The sequence below is a fragment of the Eubalaena glacialis genome, chromosome 15 (assembly GCF_028564815.1).
Source record: "Eubalaena glacialis isolate mEubGla1 chromosome 15, mEubGla1.1.hap2.+ XY, whole genome shotgun sequence".
Taxonomy (NCBI): domain Eukaryota; kingdom Metazoa; phylum Chordata; class Mammalia; order Artiodactyla; family Balaenidae; genus Eubalaena; species Eubalaena glacialis.
Genome location: NC_083730.1, coordinates 28616171 through 28632393, shown reverse-complemented (window position 1 = coordinate 28632393; position 16223 = coordinate 28616171). Strand labels below are relative to the sequence as shown.

Below are 16223 nucleotides of genomic sequence, written 5' to 3'. Positions count from 1 at the left end.
GGGCACCAAAGGGGGCGGGCCCAACGGTGTGTGGGCGGGGTCGTCAGAGCAAACGGGGCGCTTCTCCCGCGAGGAGCTGCTCGAGAAGTGGCGGGAGTGGCGGCTATGGAAGCGCAAGAGGAGAAAGAGGCGCAGGTGATGGGGCGGGAGCGGGGCTTTGCGGCATCCCAGAAACCGCGTCTTTGATACACCCGCCCTGTCGGCGGATCTCCTAGGCGCGCCACTTTTACTTTGTTCCTCTGCTGTTCCGTATTTAGTCCCGCCTTCAAGATCTGTGAGCCTCCCCGCCCCACCCCCCTTAGACCATCGCCCCCCACCCCCACCTCCACCCTTGGAAAGGAAGTTTCCCTTCCTTCCCGGCCTTCCCTGCCGGGATTCGGGCTTGGAGAGGGGTTGAGGAGAGCCCCCTGGTGCGAAACCTCCCCCTGGAGACTGGAGGGGGACTTCTGAACCCAAAGTCAACTTCCAGCCAAGCCTCGCCGTTCACTGCTGCTTCTACCAGAATTTTCACACCAGACCTGCTTCAGTGTCTCGCATCCCAGCTCTAGGAGTTTCCTGGCATTGCGGGTCTTGTGGTGTGCTGAGGACAACTCTTTTTTCAGACTTTGCAACTGTAATAATGCCTTAGCACCTGCATATTGAGCTTTAAAGTTACTCGAGTGATGCAAAATATTAGCCTATACTGCTTTGGTAGCTTTGGGAAAGGATAAATTGTTTTCTGGTAGTTTTATTTATTGTGCTTGCTCACTTTTTATTTCCTGACATCTGGTATCTCTCTCCCTAAAGACGAATTAGGATGCCAGAATATTCATGGAAAGCATTTCGTTTGCTACTGATCACTTCTTGGCCATATTTTCTTCGTGCTATTGCAAAACACAAGGCTTATAAAATTTGTATCCCTTGTAATGGTTAGGTTGCTGCCTGGTTGAAAAACATATTTGGAGATCATCCCATTCCACAATATGAGGTGAATCCGCGGACAACGCAGATTTTGCATCACCTTTCAGAACGCAACAGGGTCCGGGACAGGGATGCCTACCTGGTAATAGAGGACTTGAAACAGAAAGCAAGGGAATATGAATCAGAAGGTGAGATTAATTCCAGAGTTTTGAGTGAGATAATAACTAGAAGTAACCAAATTGTTTAACACTAAAGTATACAAGATTGATTTAGTGTAGACTGCTTGTCAGTTTTGCTTCTTTATTTTACCCAGATTTGTCTTACACTGTGTTGTTATAGTAACTTAATCATAAATTTCATTATAGTATATATTTTATTGATACTCTGATGGTGAAACAGTAACCCCTAAAAGATAAGAGTCTAAACTTATTAGCCTGACATATACGATACCTGTGGTTTTTCACTTACATATCTTTTGGTCTCTTTCCAGTCTCCATGCTTTAGTTATAATGAGCCATCATGACACCTGAGGTGGCAGCCATGAACTGTGACTTGAACAGATCACTCTGTTGCCATGTATTCATGGGACTGCATGAGAATTTTCTGCTGTGCATATGTAGTTTAAAAAAGTGTATTCAACACATCCATTGTCTTTATAACACAAACCACAAAAATAAAGATTGGGAATATACAAAAGAGGAAAGAAGTGAGATCTACGTTTGCCTACACTTAAGCAGGTGTATGGCATATGTTACATATGTTGTTTTGAATGTAGAGCAATTTATATTGTAAATCTATTGCATATGTGCTTTTTTCCAGTTTTCTTTTAAAAAATTAATATGCCGTAAAATGACTTTTTGTTTGGTATACTGTTTTAACACACATGGATTCTGAGAACCACCCCCACGGCTAAGATGCAGAACAGTTCTGTCACCCCCAAACACCTCCCCTGTGATGCTCCTGTGTAGTCATACTCTCCCGTATGCCTTTAAACTTGTTTAAATTTTAAATGATTTTATTTTAGTAGTTATTAAAATACAGTATGGAGAAAGGGGCTTTGAGTCCAGAAAAATCTTATTTTGCAAGAACTTTCTTTTTGTCTATACTATTATGTAATGAAAATTCGAATGATTTTAAAAGTAAGATTATTCACGGCTGTCCTTGAGTACTTTTTAGGGTGGCATATATTAAGTAGCAAATGTTTCTAGTAATATATACAAAATTTTGACAGAATTTTCTATACTAAAGTATCCAGAAGAGCCCTGCCACCATTGATATCTTAACTCTACACATCATGTACTTTATTTTTTTTTTTAATATTTATTTATTTAGGCTGCGCCGGGTCTTAGTTGTGGCATGTGGGCTCTTAGTTGCGGAATGCGGACTTCTTAGTTGCGGCATACTCTTAGTTGTCACACGCATGTGGGATCTAGTTCCTTGCCCAGGGATTGAACCCGGGGCCGCTGCATTGGGAGCGCAGATTCTTACCCACTGAACCACTAGGGAAGTCCCCATGTACTTTATTATTTTTTTTAAATTAATTAATTAATTAATTAATTTTTGGCTGCGTTGGGTCTTCGTTACTGAGGGTAGGCTTTCTCTAGTTGCATCGAGCGGGGGCTATTCTTCGTTGCAGTGTGTGGGCTTCTCATTGCTGTGGCTTCTCTTGTTGCGGAGCAACAAGCGGCTCTGAGCGCAGGCTCAGTAGTTGTGGCGCACGGGCTTAGTTGCTCCGCGGTACGTTGATCTTCCTGGGCCAGGGCTCAAACCTGTGTCTCCTGCATTGGCGGGCGGATTCTTAACCACTGTGCCACCAGGGAAGTCCAACCCCCCATGTACTTTATTTTTTCTTTTTTTTTCAGATATTAAGATTATTCATTTTTATTATTTTATTTATTTTTTTAAAATTTTTTTATTTTTGGCTGCGTTGGGTCTTTGTTGCTGAGCGTGGGCTTTCTCTAGTTGCGGCAAGCGGGGGCTACTCTTCGTTGCGGTGTGTGGGCCTCTCATTGCGGTGGCTTCTACTGTTGCGGAGCACGGGCTCTAGGCACACGGGCTTCAGTAGTTGTGGCACACGGGCTTCAGTAGTTGTGGCTCATGGGCTTAGTTGCTCTGCGGCATGTGGGACCTTCCTGGACCAGGGATTGAACCCGTGTCCCCTGCATTAGCAGGTGAATTCTTAACCACTGCGCCACCAGGGAAGTACCCCGCCATGTACTTTAATTTTTACTCCTCTTTTCTAAGTTTTTCCTCCTTTTAGACAGTGAAGCGGTCAAGCAGAGAACAGAAAATTTATGGAACCTTGTAACAAATATAGATTCATACACACTGTTAAGGAACTCTTGCTCTCAGAGTTTCTAATTCTAAATTTTGAGTAGTGATACTGTATAGCCCCCAGGACTTGAATGACTTTTGAGCAAAAGATTTCTTAGATGCAGTTTTTATTTCTGCACAGTACAGTTCTTTGCAGCACGTAAGACTGGAACATTTTGGAAATATTTTCAGGAATTGGGGAAGGATGTAAAAGTTTTGTATGAAGACTTTTTAATCATGACAAATACAGATGAAACTATTGAAACCATTCATTCTTTATGCTGCCAATTCTTCAGTTGAGGAGGAAAATTAAAAGAAATTTCCCTAGCTAGAACCTCCAGTAAAATGTTGAATAGATGTAGACATCTATTAGAGTAGACATCCTTATCTTGTTCCTCATCTTAGAGGGAAAGCATCTAGTCTTTACTATTGAGCGCAATGTGAGTTGTGGGTTTTTTGTAGATGCCCTTTTTCTGGTTGAGGAAGTTTCTTTCTATTCCTACTTTGTTGAGTGTCCTTATCATGAAAGGGTGCTGGATTTTGTCAGATGCTTTTTCTGTCTATTGAGATGATCATATGACTTTAGTTTTTTATTTTGTCGATATGATGTGTTACATGAATTGGCTTTCAGATGTTAATCCCACATTTATCCATAAGATAAATCCATGTCCTCATGGTGTATAATTTTTTAATAGGTTGCTGGATTCAATTGCTAGTATTTTGTTGAGAATTTTTGCATCCATGTTTATAAGAGATAGTGGTCCGTAGTTTTCTTTCCTTTTAATATGTCTTTTTCTGGTTTTAGTGTCAGGATAATATTGGCCTCACAGAAACAGTTGAGAAGTATTCCCTCCTTTCTATTTTTTGGAATAGTTGATGAAGAATTGGTATTAATTCTTTATGTAATCTATAGAACTCAATGGTAAAGCCATCTGGACCTGAGCTTTTCTTTATGGGTAGATTTTGATGACTAATTCAGTCTCTTTGCTTACTGTAGGTCTATTAGATTATCTATTTGTTCTTGAATTAGATGCAGTAGTAAGTGTCCTTTTTGGAATTTGTCCATTTCATCTAAGTTATCTAAATTTCTGGGTACAATCGTTCATAGTATTCCTTTATAATCCTTTTTATTAAGTAGGTAGATCAGTGGAATGTACTGTCTTCTGATGCTAGTAATTTGAGTCTTTTTTCTTCTTAGTCAATCTAGGTGAAGGTTATAGCACAGGAAACTCTGCTCAATATATATTTTTTTTTAAGGAAATGACAGTCACCTGATATTCATAGTGGTGTGCTTTATAGTTTATTTTATTGCTATTGTTTTAATTTTTTTAATATTTATTTATTTATTTGGTCACGTTGAGTCTTAGTTGCAGCAGGTGGACTCCTTAGTTGCGGCTCGTGGGCTCCTTAGTTGCGGCTTGCCAACTCCTTAGTTGTGGCATGCAAACTCTTAGTTGTGGCATGCATCTAGTTCCCCAATCAGGGATCGAACCCAGGCCCCCTCATTGGGAGCGTGGAGTCTTAACCACTGTGCCATCAGGGAAGTCCCTCTGCTCAATATTCTGTAATAACCTAAATGGGAAAAGAATTTGAAAAAGAATAGGTACTATATATGTATAACTGAATCACTTTGCTGTACACCTGAAACTAACACAACATTGTTAATCAACTATATTCCAATACAAAAAAAAATTTTTTTTTTAAATCTAGGTGAAGGTTTTTCAATTATGTTGATCTTTTCAAAGAACTAGCCTTTGGTTTTAATGATTTTTTTCTTCTTTTTTAATCTATTTTATTAATTTTCACTCTGTTCTTTATTATTTCTTTCCTTTGGCTTGCTTTAGGTTTAGTCTGCTCTTCTTTTTTAAATGTTTTAAGCTTAGGCTATTGATTTGAGATCTTTCTTCTTTTTTAACATAGGAATTTACAAGCATAAATTTCCCTCTAAGCACTGGTTTAGGTGCATCCCCTAAGTTTTGGTATGTTATGTCTTCATTTTCATTCACCTCAAAGGATTTGATTTCTTTTTGACCCATTGGTTATTGGGAGTACGTTGTTTAATTCCACATATTTATGAGTTTCCCAAATTTCTTTCTAATTTCTAATTTCATTCCATTGTAATGGGGGAATACTTTGTATTATGTGACGGTATTATCATTATAAAATGTCCCTGTTTATCTCTAGTAACATTTTTTGTTAAAAAGTTTATTTTATCTGATATTAATATAGCCACTTCAGCTTTCTTGTGGTTGCTGTTCGCATTATATATCTTTTGCCATCCTTTATTTTCATTGCACTTTGCTCTATTGCACTTCACAGATATTATGGGGTCTTTTTTTACAAATTGAAGTTTTGTAGCAACCCTGTGTTGAGCAAATCTATCATTTTTCCAATAGCATTTGCTCACTTCGTATCTCTTACATTTTGGTAATTCTCACAATATTTCAGACTTTTCCATTTCTCTCTCCCTCTCCTTGGGCCTCCATAGTCCCTGAAACATAACAAATTGAAAATAGTCCTATTAATAACCCTACAATGGCCTCTAAGTGTTCAGGTGAAAGGAAGTCACATGCCTCTCACTTTAAATCAAAGGCTAGAAATGATGAAGCTTAGTGAGGAAGGCATGTTGGAAACCAAGACAGGCTGAAAGCTAGGGCTCTTATGCCAGACAGTTAGCCAAGTTGTGAATGCAAAAGAAAAGTTCTTGAAGGATATTAAAAGTGCTACTCCAGTGAGTCATTTCCACTTTCAAGTCATTCTTTAATAAATACGTTTCATAAGGCTATAGCTGGCATAGATAGTGATTCCTCTAATGGATCTGGGCAAAGTAAATTGAAAACCTCTGGAAAGAATTCACCATTCTAGAGGCCACTGAAAACATTCGTGATTCATGGGAAGAGGTGAAAATATCAGCATTAGCAGGAGTTTGGAAGAAGTTGATTCCAGCCCTCATGGGTGACTTTGAGGGGTTCAAGACTCCAGTGGAGGAAATAACTGCAAGTGTGGTGGCTATAGCAAGAGAACTAGACTTAGAAGTGCAGCCTAAAGATGTGACTGAATTGCTGCCATCTCATGATAAGACTTTCACGGATGAGGAGTCGCTTCTGATGGATGAGCAAAGAAAGTGGTTTCTTGAGAAGGAATCTACTCTGGTGAAGATGCTGTGAAGATCATTGAAATGACAACAAAAGATTTAGTATATTACATAACTTACTTGATTAAAGCAGTGGCAGGGTTTCAGAGGATTGACTCCAGTTTTGAAAGAAATTCTTGGGTAGAATGCTGTCAAACAGCATTGCATGCTACAGGGAAATCATCTGTGAAAGGAAAAGTCAATCAATGTGGCGAACTCTGTTGTCCTATTTTAAGAAATTGCCACAGAATTGCCCAGCCTTCAGCAACCATCACCTGGATCAGTCAGCAGCCATTAACATCAAGGCAAGACCCTCCACCAGCAAAAAGGTTATGACTCACTGAAGACTCAGATGTGGTTATCATTTTTTAGCAATAAGGTATTTTTAAATTAAGGTTTGTACATTGTTTTTTTAGACATAATGCTATTGCACACTTAATAGACTACAGTATAATATAAACATAACTTTTATATGTCCTGGGAAACCAAAAAATTCACATGACTCTCTCTATTGCAATATTTGCTTTATTGCGGTGTTCTGGAACCCCAGTATCTCTGAGTTATGCCTGAATTTGTATCTTTGAATCTGAAGTATGTCTCCTGTAGACAGCATGTAGTTGGATCCTGTTGTTTTTTTCAGTTTTATAATCTCTGCCTTTGGGTTGGATTGTTTAATTCATTCCCATTTAATGTTATTATTGATATAGTTGTATTTATATCTGCCAATTTACTTTTCATTTTCTATATATTACATCTTTTTTTGTTTCGCTATTTTTCCTTTATCGCGTTCTTTTGCATTAAGTAACTATTTTCTAATGTAACATTTAAATTTCTTCAGTGATTTTTTACTTCTTTTTTTTCAGTTCTTTTTAGTGTTGCTCTGAGGTTTGCAAATAAATCGTATCAGCTCAGCTTCATATTTGTACTAGCTTAATTCCAGTGAGATAGAGAAATGTTGCTCCTATGTAGTTCTGTTCCTCTTTCCCCCCCTTTTGTGGTATTATTGTTACACATATTACATCTAATAATATGTACTCAACAGTATACTGTTATATTATTACTTAACCATCTGTAGTCATTTCCTTAGCCCTTTACACCTTTACTACCACCACATCCTTTGTGCTGTTTTTAACATATATATTACATTTCTATAACCCAGCAATACCTTATATAAATATTATTTTATCCAGTTGCTTTTTAAGTCAGTTAAGAGAAAAACGAAGAAAAAAATGCATTTATGCTCTTTATAATTCTGCATGTACCTTTACTGATAATTCATTGCTTTTTGTGCGCATTTGAATTACTGTTTGGGGTCACTTGCTTTAAGCCTGCAGAACTTCCTTTAATATTTCTTATAAGTTGGGTCTGGTGACAATGAAATTCTCTCAGTTTTTGTCTATCTGGGAGTCTTTATTTTGCATTTATTTTTGAAAGAAAGCTTTGCTACGTGTAGGATTCTTGCTTGACAGTTTGCTCTTTGAGCACTTTGAACATGTTATCCTGTTGCCTTTTGGTCTCCGTTGTTTCTGTCAAGAAGTTGACTGTTAATCTTACTGAGGTTTCCTAGTATATGTCATTTTTCTTTTGCTGTTTTCAAGATTTTCTCCTTGTCTTTTTTTTTAATAAATGTATTTATTTATTTATTTATTTATTTTTGGCTGTGTTGGGTCTTTGTTGCTGCTCACGGGCTTTCTCTAATTGCTGTGAGCGGGGGCTAGTCTTCGTTGCAGTGACCGGGCTTCTCATTGCGGTGGCTTCTCTTGTTGCGGAGCATGGGCACTATGCGTGCGTTTCTTCATTTGCTGTTTGTCCTTAGGAGCATTTCCAGAAGCTTTAAATGGTTGTGTTTTGTTTTGGGGTTTTTTTTGTTTTGCTTTTTTTACAATTTTCACCAGTTTCACTGGAGTGTAGGTGAGCAGAGCTCCTCACACTGTTATGTTGGAAGTCAGACTCCTGGTGGTTTGATTTTTGGCAAAGGTGACAAGACAATTTAATGGAGGAAAGAATAGCCTTTTCAGTGAACAGTGCTGGGATAGGTGGATATCCACATGTACAAGAATGCAATTGGACCCTGCCTCATAACATATATAAGAATTAACTCAAAATGAATGAAAAACCTAAAAGTGAGAGCTGAATCTAAAACTCAGAAGACAACATCTGTGTATATCTTCATGACTTTGGATTTGGCAATGGTTTCTTAGCTATGATACCAAAAACACAAGCAACAAAAGAAAAGTAGGTAAATTGGACATCATCAGAATTAAAAACTTTTGTCCTCAAAGGACACCATCAAGTAGATGAAAAGACAGCCCACAGAGTGGGAGAAGATATTTGCAAATTGTATATCTGATAAGGGACTTATATCTACAATAAATGAAGAATTCTTACAACTGAATAATAAAGAGACAACCCAGCTAAAAATGGATAAGGGAGGGAATTCTCTGGCAGTCCAGTGGTTAGGACCCCACGCTTCCACTGCAGGGGCCCAGGTTCTATCCCTGGTCAAGGAACTAGGATCTCATAAGCTGCAGCCAAAAAAAAGGTTAAGGGATATGAATATACATTTCTCCCAAGAAGATATACAAATGACCAGCAAGCACAGCATCATTAGCCATCAGGGAAATGCAGATCAAAACCACATTCCACTTCACACCTACAAGGATGGCTATAATCAGAAAGACAAGGTCTTGGATTATCATTTTATTGATCATTATTCAGTTTTATGAATGATCACTGTGCAAAAAAAATAAATAATACAGCTGTTGGTGAAGATGACAATGTGGAGAAATTGGAACCTTCATACATTTCTGGCAGGTATGTAAAAATCAGTAGCTTTGGAAAACAGTCTAGCAATTCTTCAAATAGTTAAACGTAGAGTTACCATATGACCAGCAGTTCCACTCCTAGTTATATACCCAAGAGAAATGGAAACATATGTTTATGTAAAAACCCATACGTGAATGTTTATAGCAACATTATTCATAATAGCCAAAATGTGGGAGCAATCCAAATGTTCATCAATGGATGAATGGATAAATAAAATATGGTAAATCTATACAATGGAATATTATTCTTCCATAAAAAGGGATGAAGTACTGACTGATACCTGCTACAGAACGGATGAACCTTGAAGCCATTATGCTAAGTGAGAGAAGCCAGTCACAGAGGATCACATATTATATGATACCATTTATATGAAATGTCCAAATTAGGCAAATGAATAGAGACAGAATGTAGGTTAGTGGTTGCTAGGGCTTCATGGGTTGGGTAGCTGGAAAATAATGACTGAGGAGTGTGGGATTTCTTTTTGGGGTGATGAAAATGTTCTAAAATACTTCAGGTGAGTGGATTATATTATGTGAAAGACTGCAGTAAAGCTGTCAAAAATTAAAGCAAAACGAAGATCTTAGTCACCATAAAACTCTTATATCTTTTCAGCCAAGCATCTTCAAGACCTTCTCCTGGAGAGTGTGAATTTTTCCCCTGCCAATCTCTCTAGCACTGGTTCCAGGTATCTGAATGCTTTGGTTGACAGTGCTGTGGCCCTTGAAACAAAGGATACCTCACTAGCTAGGTAATTCTTGTGACAGTTTTAATTTCTGCAGTCATATACACTGTAAGGTCTTGACCTAAAGAGCTTTTGTTTCTCAGGGTAATTCTGTATAGGAAATTAGCACTGTATGCAGAAATACTGAATTTAGTTAACTCCTTATCATTGCTAGTGAGTATGTATAATTACTTCAGATAAACTTGGTATTGGTTAAATTTTAGTGTTTTCTTCTTTCAGGATTAGGTTTGTGAAGGCTGGTTCTCATGTATATTTGAAAAGGGTTTAGGTATCGCATCATTCCCTATAAACAGTAAAAAGAGCAGTAGGCTAAATCATCTGGTTGAGCGTAGAGTAGTGATTTTTGGTCACGTCCCTACCCTATTGGATAGAGTAGGTTAAAGACCTTCAATTCTTTGTGACAGGCATTTCACCTATATAACGACATTATCCTTCTAACAACCTTAAGAGGAAACTGAGGCTCAGGAGAGGTGGGTTAAATAATTTCTCTGAGCTAGTAAATGGCAGAGTTGGGATTCAAACCCGGTCTGACTCAAAAGTCCATAGGACTATCACTGTTGGCTGCATCTTAGCTAGGACTACCACTACAACTTATAATCAGAGAATTGTATGGCTATTCTGCTTAACTGCTAATATAAGAGCTTGAAATATATATAAATATATATATAAATATATATATATATATATATATATATATACACTTAAACAGTAGAGTTTTAGATATAAGATCATGTAGGCCATATGGCAGCAGAAATCTAGACTTGAATTAAGTCAATTCAGCAGACACCAAATACTAATTATATCCTAGGCATATAATATATATAACTCTTTATGTAACTACCTCTCTCCCTCTCCCTTCCTCCCTCCCTATATATATGTGTAAATATATATATGTGTGTGTGTGTATGTGTATATATATATATATGTATAGCTATACATATAGGCACTGGGGAAGCAGAAATGAATAGAATAATGAATGCCAGCAAGTACAGTCTCTGCTCATGGTAAATTAAAGGAGATGGACATGTAAAATTATAACATAGTATGACAGCTGCAACACTAGAGTAATGTACAAGCTGTAGCTCGGAAGCACAGAGAAAGGAGTAGTGAATTCCAGAATGGGAGTAAATCTTATTTGAGTTTTGAAGGACAAATGGAAATTTGCCAGCTGAAGAAGGTTATTCCAGACAGTGAGAACCACGTGTAAAATAGTATAGAGGTATGAAACAGCATGGTTAAAGAAGAATCCACATAGAAATAAAATCATTTTTAGAAATGAGGAATAATTGTAATTATTGTCCTTAATGTCCATTTACGTGACTAGATTCTTCTTTTAGTTTTATCCCTGCAGTGAATGATTTGACCTCTGATCTTTTTTGCACCAAATCCAAAAACGAAGAAATCAAGCTTGAATTGGCAAAACTTGAGAAAAATCTAACTGCAACTTTAGTATTAGAAAAATGTCTACAAGAGTAAGTAATTGAGTTGGAAGTGGTGACAATTTTTATTATAAAGGCAGTAACAGGACATTAGTTTTGGCGATAGATATGATTTAAAACAACACATTAGGAAATGGGAAGATAAAATGTTTTTTTAAGTAGAAAATGACTTGGGTGAAGGTAGGAGTGGTTGAGTACATATTTTTACCTTTTACTTTATACAGTTTCTTTTTTCTCTCTGTTTTACAAATAACCTGTTTATAATTTTCAAAATGTATGTGAATTTTTTTTTTACTTATAAACTATGGTGCAACTTAAAGTCATGTTATATTTTGTTGCCCTTTCTTACTAGAACTCTGGTATCCCTCTTGATGCTTTGCACCTTCTTTAGGTCTCTATAGCCCCAGAGATTAGATGCTGTGGATCAGGAGTATGTGTATGCACAAGTAATTTACTGGTGTGTAAATTTATCCAACAAATATTGACCATGTATATGCAAAACACTGTGTCATGTCACATTTAGGAGAGAGGCCTTTGGGACCTCCATAATTCAAATTGACTTTAGGATCTGTTAAGTCACTTTTTTGAGCAGCAGATCTACTTTCTCCAAGAATAATTGGCATAGATTAATCTTAAAATTATTTAGTATTCCTTGAGAAAAATCCCAGATGGCAACATGGAGGGAAAGATGACCTAGAAGAATGCATGGTAGCCAGTCTGGGATATAAAATTTATGGTAGAAAATCCAGCAAGTGTGTTATCTCCTCTTGATACTCTTGACTAATCCAGAGTTGAATCGAAAAAGTAGTAGAGCTTCCTTTTTATAATAATTTCACTGAGAAGAAAATGTTCTCAACTTCATTTTTTAAAGGGATCTCAAGAAGGCCGAGTTGCATCTGTCTACGGAAAGGGCCAAAGTTGACAATCGTCTTCAGAACATGGACTTCCTAAAAGCCAAGTCAGAGGAGTTCAGGTCTGGAATTAGAGCTGCAGAGGTTTGTATGAAGGACTGAATATATTTAGCTCTCTTCAGACTTATTTTCAACTTTCATCCTCAGAACTAGGCAGTATTGTTATTCCCTTTTTATGACCAGGGAACTGCGGAGAAGGTGGGTAACTTGCCCAAGGTTACACAGTTACTTAACAGCAGATCCCAATTCAAATGCAGGCTGCCAGGCCACAAAGCTCAGGCTCTTAAGCACTGCACCCATCTTGTCACAAATCTCTGTCTGAAATGACTCGCATGCAACATAAAAGTGCTTAGGAGCAGGTGTAGTCCTTCATCTATGATTTATAGCTTCTCTTTGCTGTGTTATATATTGAAAATATTTCATGAGGGTCACTTGTAAAATAATTTTTTAAGCTGAACTCCCTTTTTTGTAATTGTAGGAGCGACTTTCAGCCAGAGGAATGGATGCTTCTCTGTCTCATCAGTCACTGGTAGCACTTTCAGAGGTACGCTTACTTTAACCCAATTTAACTTTCTTTAAAATGTTAGTGCACAATCTGCTTTTTCATTTGTTTCTTTTTATAGAGCTTTATTCACTATTGACCTGATTTATTTTCCTTTACTGCTGTACTTTATGTTCACCAGTATTTATATCTTTATTACTTGTTTATCTATATATATTCTTCCATTTGTTTGGTTTCCTTTATTTATTACTATATGCTAGAAACTCTTTGCTGGAGTCAGTTATATGTTATTGATTTATTTATTGAATGAATGTATTGAGGGACTATGTGCTAACCACCTAGGTCCTCCTCTTTTTTCTCTTTCAGTAAAACGCAGGTCCCATACTCCTGTAGAATGCAATTCTGGGGTTTTAGATTGTATAAGGGTTTTATCTATTTTCATGGGAAGAGGGAGAAATGGAGGGTTTTGTTTTACTTTTTTTTCTTTAGATTTTTTGGTAGTTTGATTTTTGGAATTTAAAATTGTCAATTCATAGGTATGTATTTGAGACTCTTAATTATTCCCTGATGTTCTGATTCCTCTTAATTACATTCTTTTGTATTCCTAGGCAGCACACTTAAATCTTATTCTTAATAAATGGGAGTATAATTTTCCTATTTTAGCATCTTCTAAGGATTGTTTCCATTTGTTATCCATTTATCTTTGAAGCTCTTTATTTGATACGTTATTTAAACTATCCTAATGTTAATGCTTTGTCATGTTTTATTTCAGAAATAGGCAGTGCTTAGTTGCATTGTGAATATCTCTATTACTCTGTGTTTTTTCACCCCCAGAAATTGGCAGAACTAAAACGACAGACTATACCTTTGAAGAAAAAATTGGAGTCCTATTTAGATTTAATGCCGGTAATTATTTTTATAATTAAAATTAAAAAATAAATAAATAAAAAATTAAAAAAAAAAAAGTTCCTCTTTTCCACCTTTCCCCAAGGGCACTAAATGATCATGAAAATACTGGGTCCATGTTTAAGGATTTAAAATCTATGCTGAGGGACTTCCCTGGTGGTCCAGTGGCTAAGACTCTGTGCTCCCAATGCAGGGGGCCCGGGTTCGATCCCTGGTCAGAGAACTAGATCCCACAAGCCGCAACTGAGAGTTCGCATTCTGCAGCTAAAGATCCCACATGCCACAACTAAGACCCAGTGCAGCCAAATAAATAAATACTTAAAAAAAAAATAAATAAAGTCTGTGCTGATTTTAGTATTGTATGTACCTTGGATATACTTTCTACAACGTTTTTTGCCTTTTGAAAAGGATTGTTATATTCTTTTTCCCCTTGCATCCTAGCTGAGGCAACATAACCTTTCCTTATTTTATTTTCCTTTAAAAGAATCCATCTCTTGCTCAGGTGAAAATTGAAGAAGCAAAGCGAGAATTGGTAAGTAGTTCCATTTTTCCCTTCCGATTTTTAAAAAATAAATGCTGACATAGCTAAAGCTCCCTTCCTCCTCCTTCTTTCCTTTCTACTCAGAGGTGAGCCACAGTCCCAGACTTGCTGTGTATCATTACCATGCATCTTTTAATACTTTTTTGGCATATACGTATCTTTTTTTTTCATAAAAAATACATAGTGGTCTTTTAAAATTTTATATAGATTTTCCTGGATGGAAAAGGAGGGTTGAGAGACATAGAATATTCTAGGCAGAAGGAATTAACAAAAGCATAAGAGCTGAAAAATGGAGGACTTTTCCAAGCTTTGGCAAGTGAAGCAGTCCAGCTGCTTAGGAGTATGCAGTGGAAGATAGAGCTGAAGAAGGTCAATTGGTTTATGAGATGAAGGACCTTAAATATAAAGAAGGTTGTTCTTGGAGGCTGTAGGGGACCACTGAAAGTTGCTCTATGTTACCTTGTTTTTTAAGCTAAAGAGAAATGTGATAAAGGTTATGCTTTTTGATCAGGCCAGTTGTTTAAGAAGATTTTTCTGGAATCAGTGTATAGGGTGGATTGGAGGAGGGAAAAAGAAAATTGCAGAAACTAGTTGGCCTGTTGAGGCCAGATGAGAAGTAATGAGAACAGTGGCAATGAGATTGGAAAAGAGTGATGTGAGAGACATTGCAGAAGTATGTTGCTTAAGGAGTAAAGGTCAGAAAAATCTATTCAAGTATCACTGCAGTCATTCACCTCTCTAAAGGTTCCCCCCCCACCTTTTAATGTTTAATAGCATCAGGAGTCTGAAAACCTTTGGGGTGTGGGAAGTGGGGAGTTATAAAAGCAAGGGGAATATCTCAAAGAATATTTAATATTTTGTAATGGTATTTTAAAAAGTTTCTGTTTCAGTGTTTTTCCTTTTTGCTTCCCTTATTTTAAATAACAATAGAAGTTAGAGCACCTTCTTTATGTCCTTATTTATAATATTTATGGTGTTTCTTTCTTCCTTTAGGATACTGTTGAAGCTGAACTTACAAAGAAAGTAAACATGATGGAACTGTGACCAGAGCCAAATAAATTTCATCTTTCTTAACAAAGTAAACTGAATAGGACTTTGAAGAATTATTTTCTCATGGCATTCCTTATAACTTAATTTCTGTGTTCTTAGATGAGATAATAATGTCATTATTGATAGAATAGTGGTTTCTGATTGTGTATTAAATTTTTATGCTCAAATACATAGTTTTCATATGAAAAAACATTGGTTTTCTATGTTGTTGGTGGTTAAATGTCCTTCAGTAGTTCTCTTAGGTGAACACTGTGACTGTTGTCCTGCAGTCGCTCACTAGGTCAGCTAAGTGAAAGGGAAAGGTTCTGCAACTTCAGTTATGTTTCTCCCACACCCCCTGATCAGCTTACCTGCCTACGTCCAAATGTTAATATATGCAGGAATTTGGTTTATGAAAAAGATGACCTTTTAAATCAGTAGTAGAGAGATAGATAATTCAACACATGGTGCTAGATCTGTACTTCACCCCTTATATCAGGGTAATTTCAAGGGATCAAAGATTTAAATATTAAAAAAATAAAGTTAGTAAAAGAAATCATGGAGGAGTTTTAATGTTTTGATTTTTAAATAATCACAGAGTCAGAAACTTATGACAAATCCAGGAGCCATAAAAAAACGATTGAAATGTTTGAAAATTTTGAAATACTAAAACTTCCTGTGTGACAAAATCTTTCATAAATAAAATCAAACCATGACAAATGTAGTGTAGAGAAGACGAGAGATTTTTCACTATGTAGCTTTTTGGACTTCAAAAAATTTTGTACCATGAGATCAAGAAGCAATTAGTTTTTTAAAGATTATCTAATTGACCTTAAAAATTTCCCTCCTCTCCTTTTCCACAAATATGTGGCTAAAGACATTTGTATTTCCTTTTTTGGAGACTGTCCATTTCCTTTAGGCATTTAGGTATGGTGGTTTGATCTTTTTCTTAACTGTTTAAGACAGCTCCTTATATGTTAG

The 16223-nt window shown here is 36.7% G+C and overlaps 1 protein-coding gene across 1 annotated transcript; it reads left to right on the top strand.

Moving 5' to 3' along the window:
- Positions 1 to 15296, top strand: HAUS1 (HAUS augmin like complex subunit 1). The gene is made up of 9 exons (XM_061169942.1): positions 1 to 135; positions 914 to 1088; positions 9785 to 9920; positions 11252 to 11386; positions 12225 to 12348; positions 12743 to 12808; positions 13601 to 13672; positions 14157 to 14204; positions 15207 to 15296. The coding sequence occupies exons 1-9, from the start codon at positions 106 to 108 to the stop codon at positions 15255 to 15257; spliced, it is 837 nt and encodes a 278-aa protein (XP_061025925.1). The 5' UTR covers positions 1 to 105; the 3' UTR covers positions 15258 to 15296.
- The last annotated feature ends 927 nt before the right edge of the window (positions 15297 to 16223 follow it).

What these genes read in the sequence shown, in the direction of transcription:
- HAUS1 (XM_061169942.1), top strand. Translation starts at nt 106, where the DNA reads ATGGAAGCGCAAGAGGAGAAAGAGGCGCAG. An exon ending in AAGGGAATATGAATCAGAAG is followed by an intron (nt 1,089 to 9,784) that starts GTGAGATTAATT and finishes ATATCTTTTCAG; the next exon opens with CCAAGCATCTTCAAGACCTT. An exon ending in CTGGAATTAGAGCTGCAGAG is followed by an intron (nt 12,349 to 12,742) that starts GTTTGTATGAAG and finishes TTGTAATTGTAG; the next exon opens with GAGCGACTTTCAGCCAGAGG.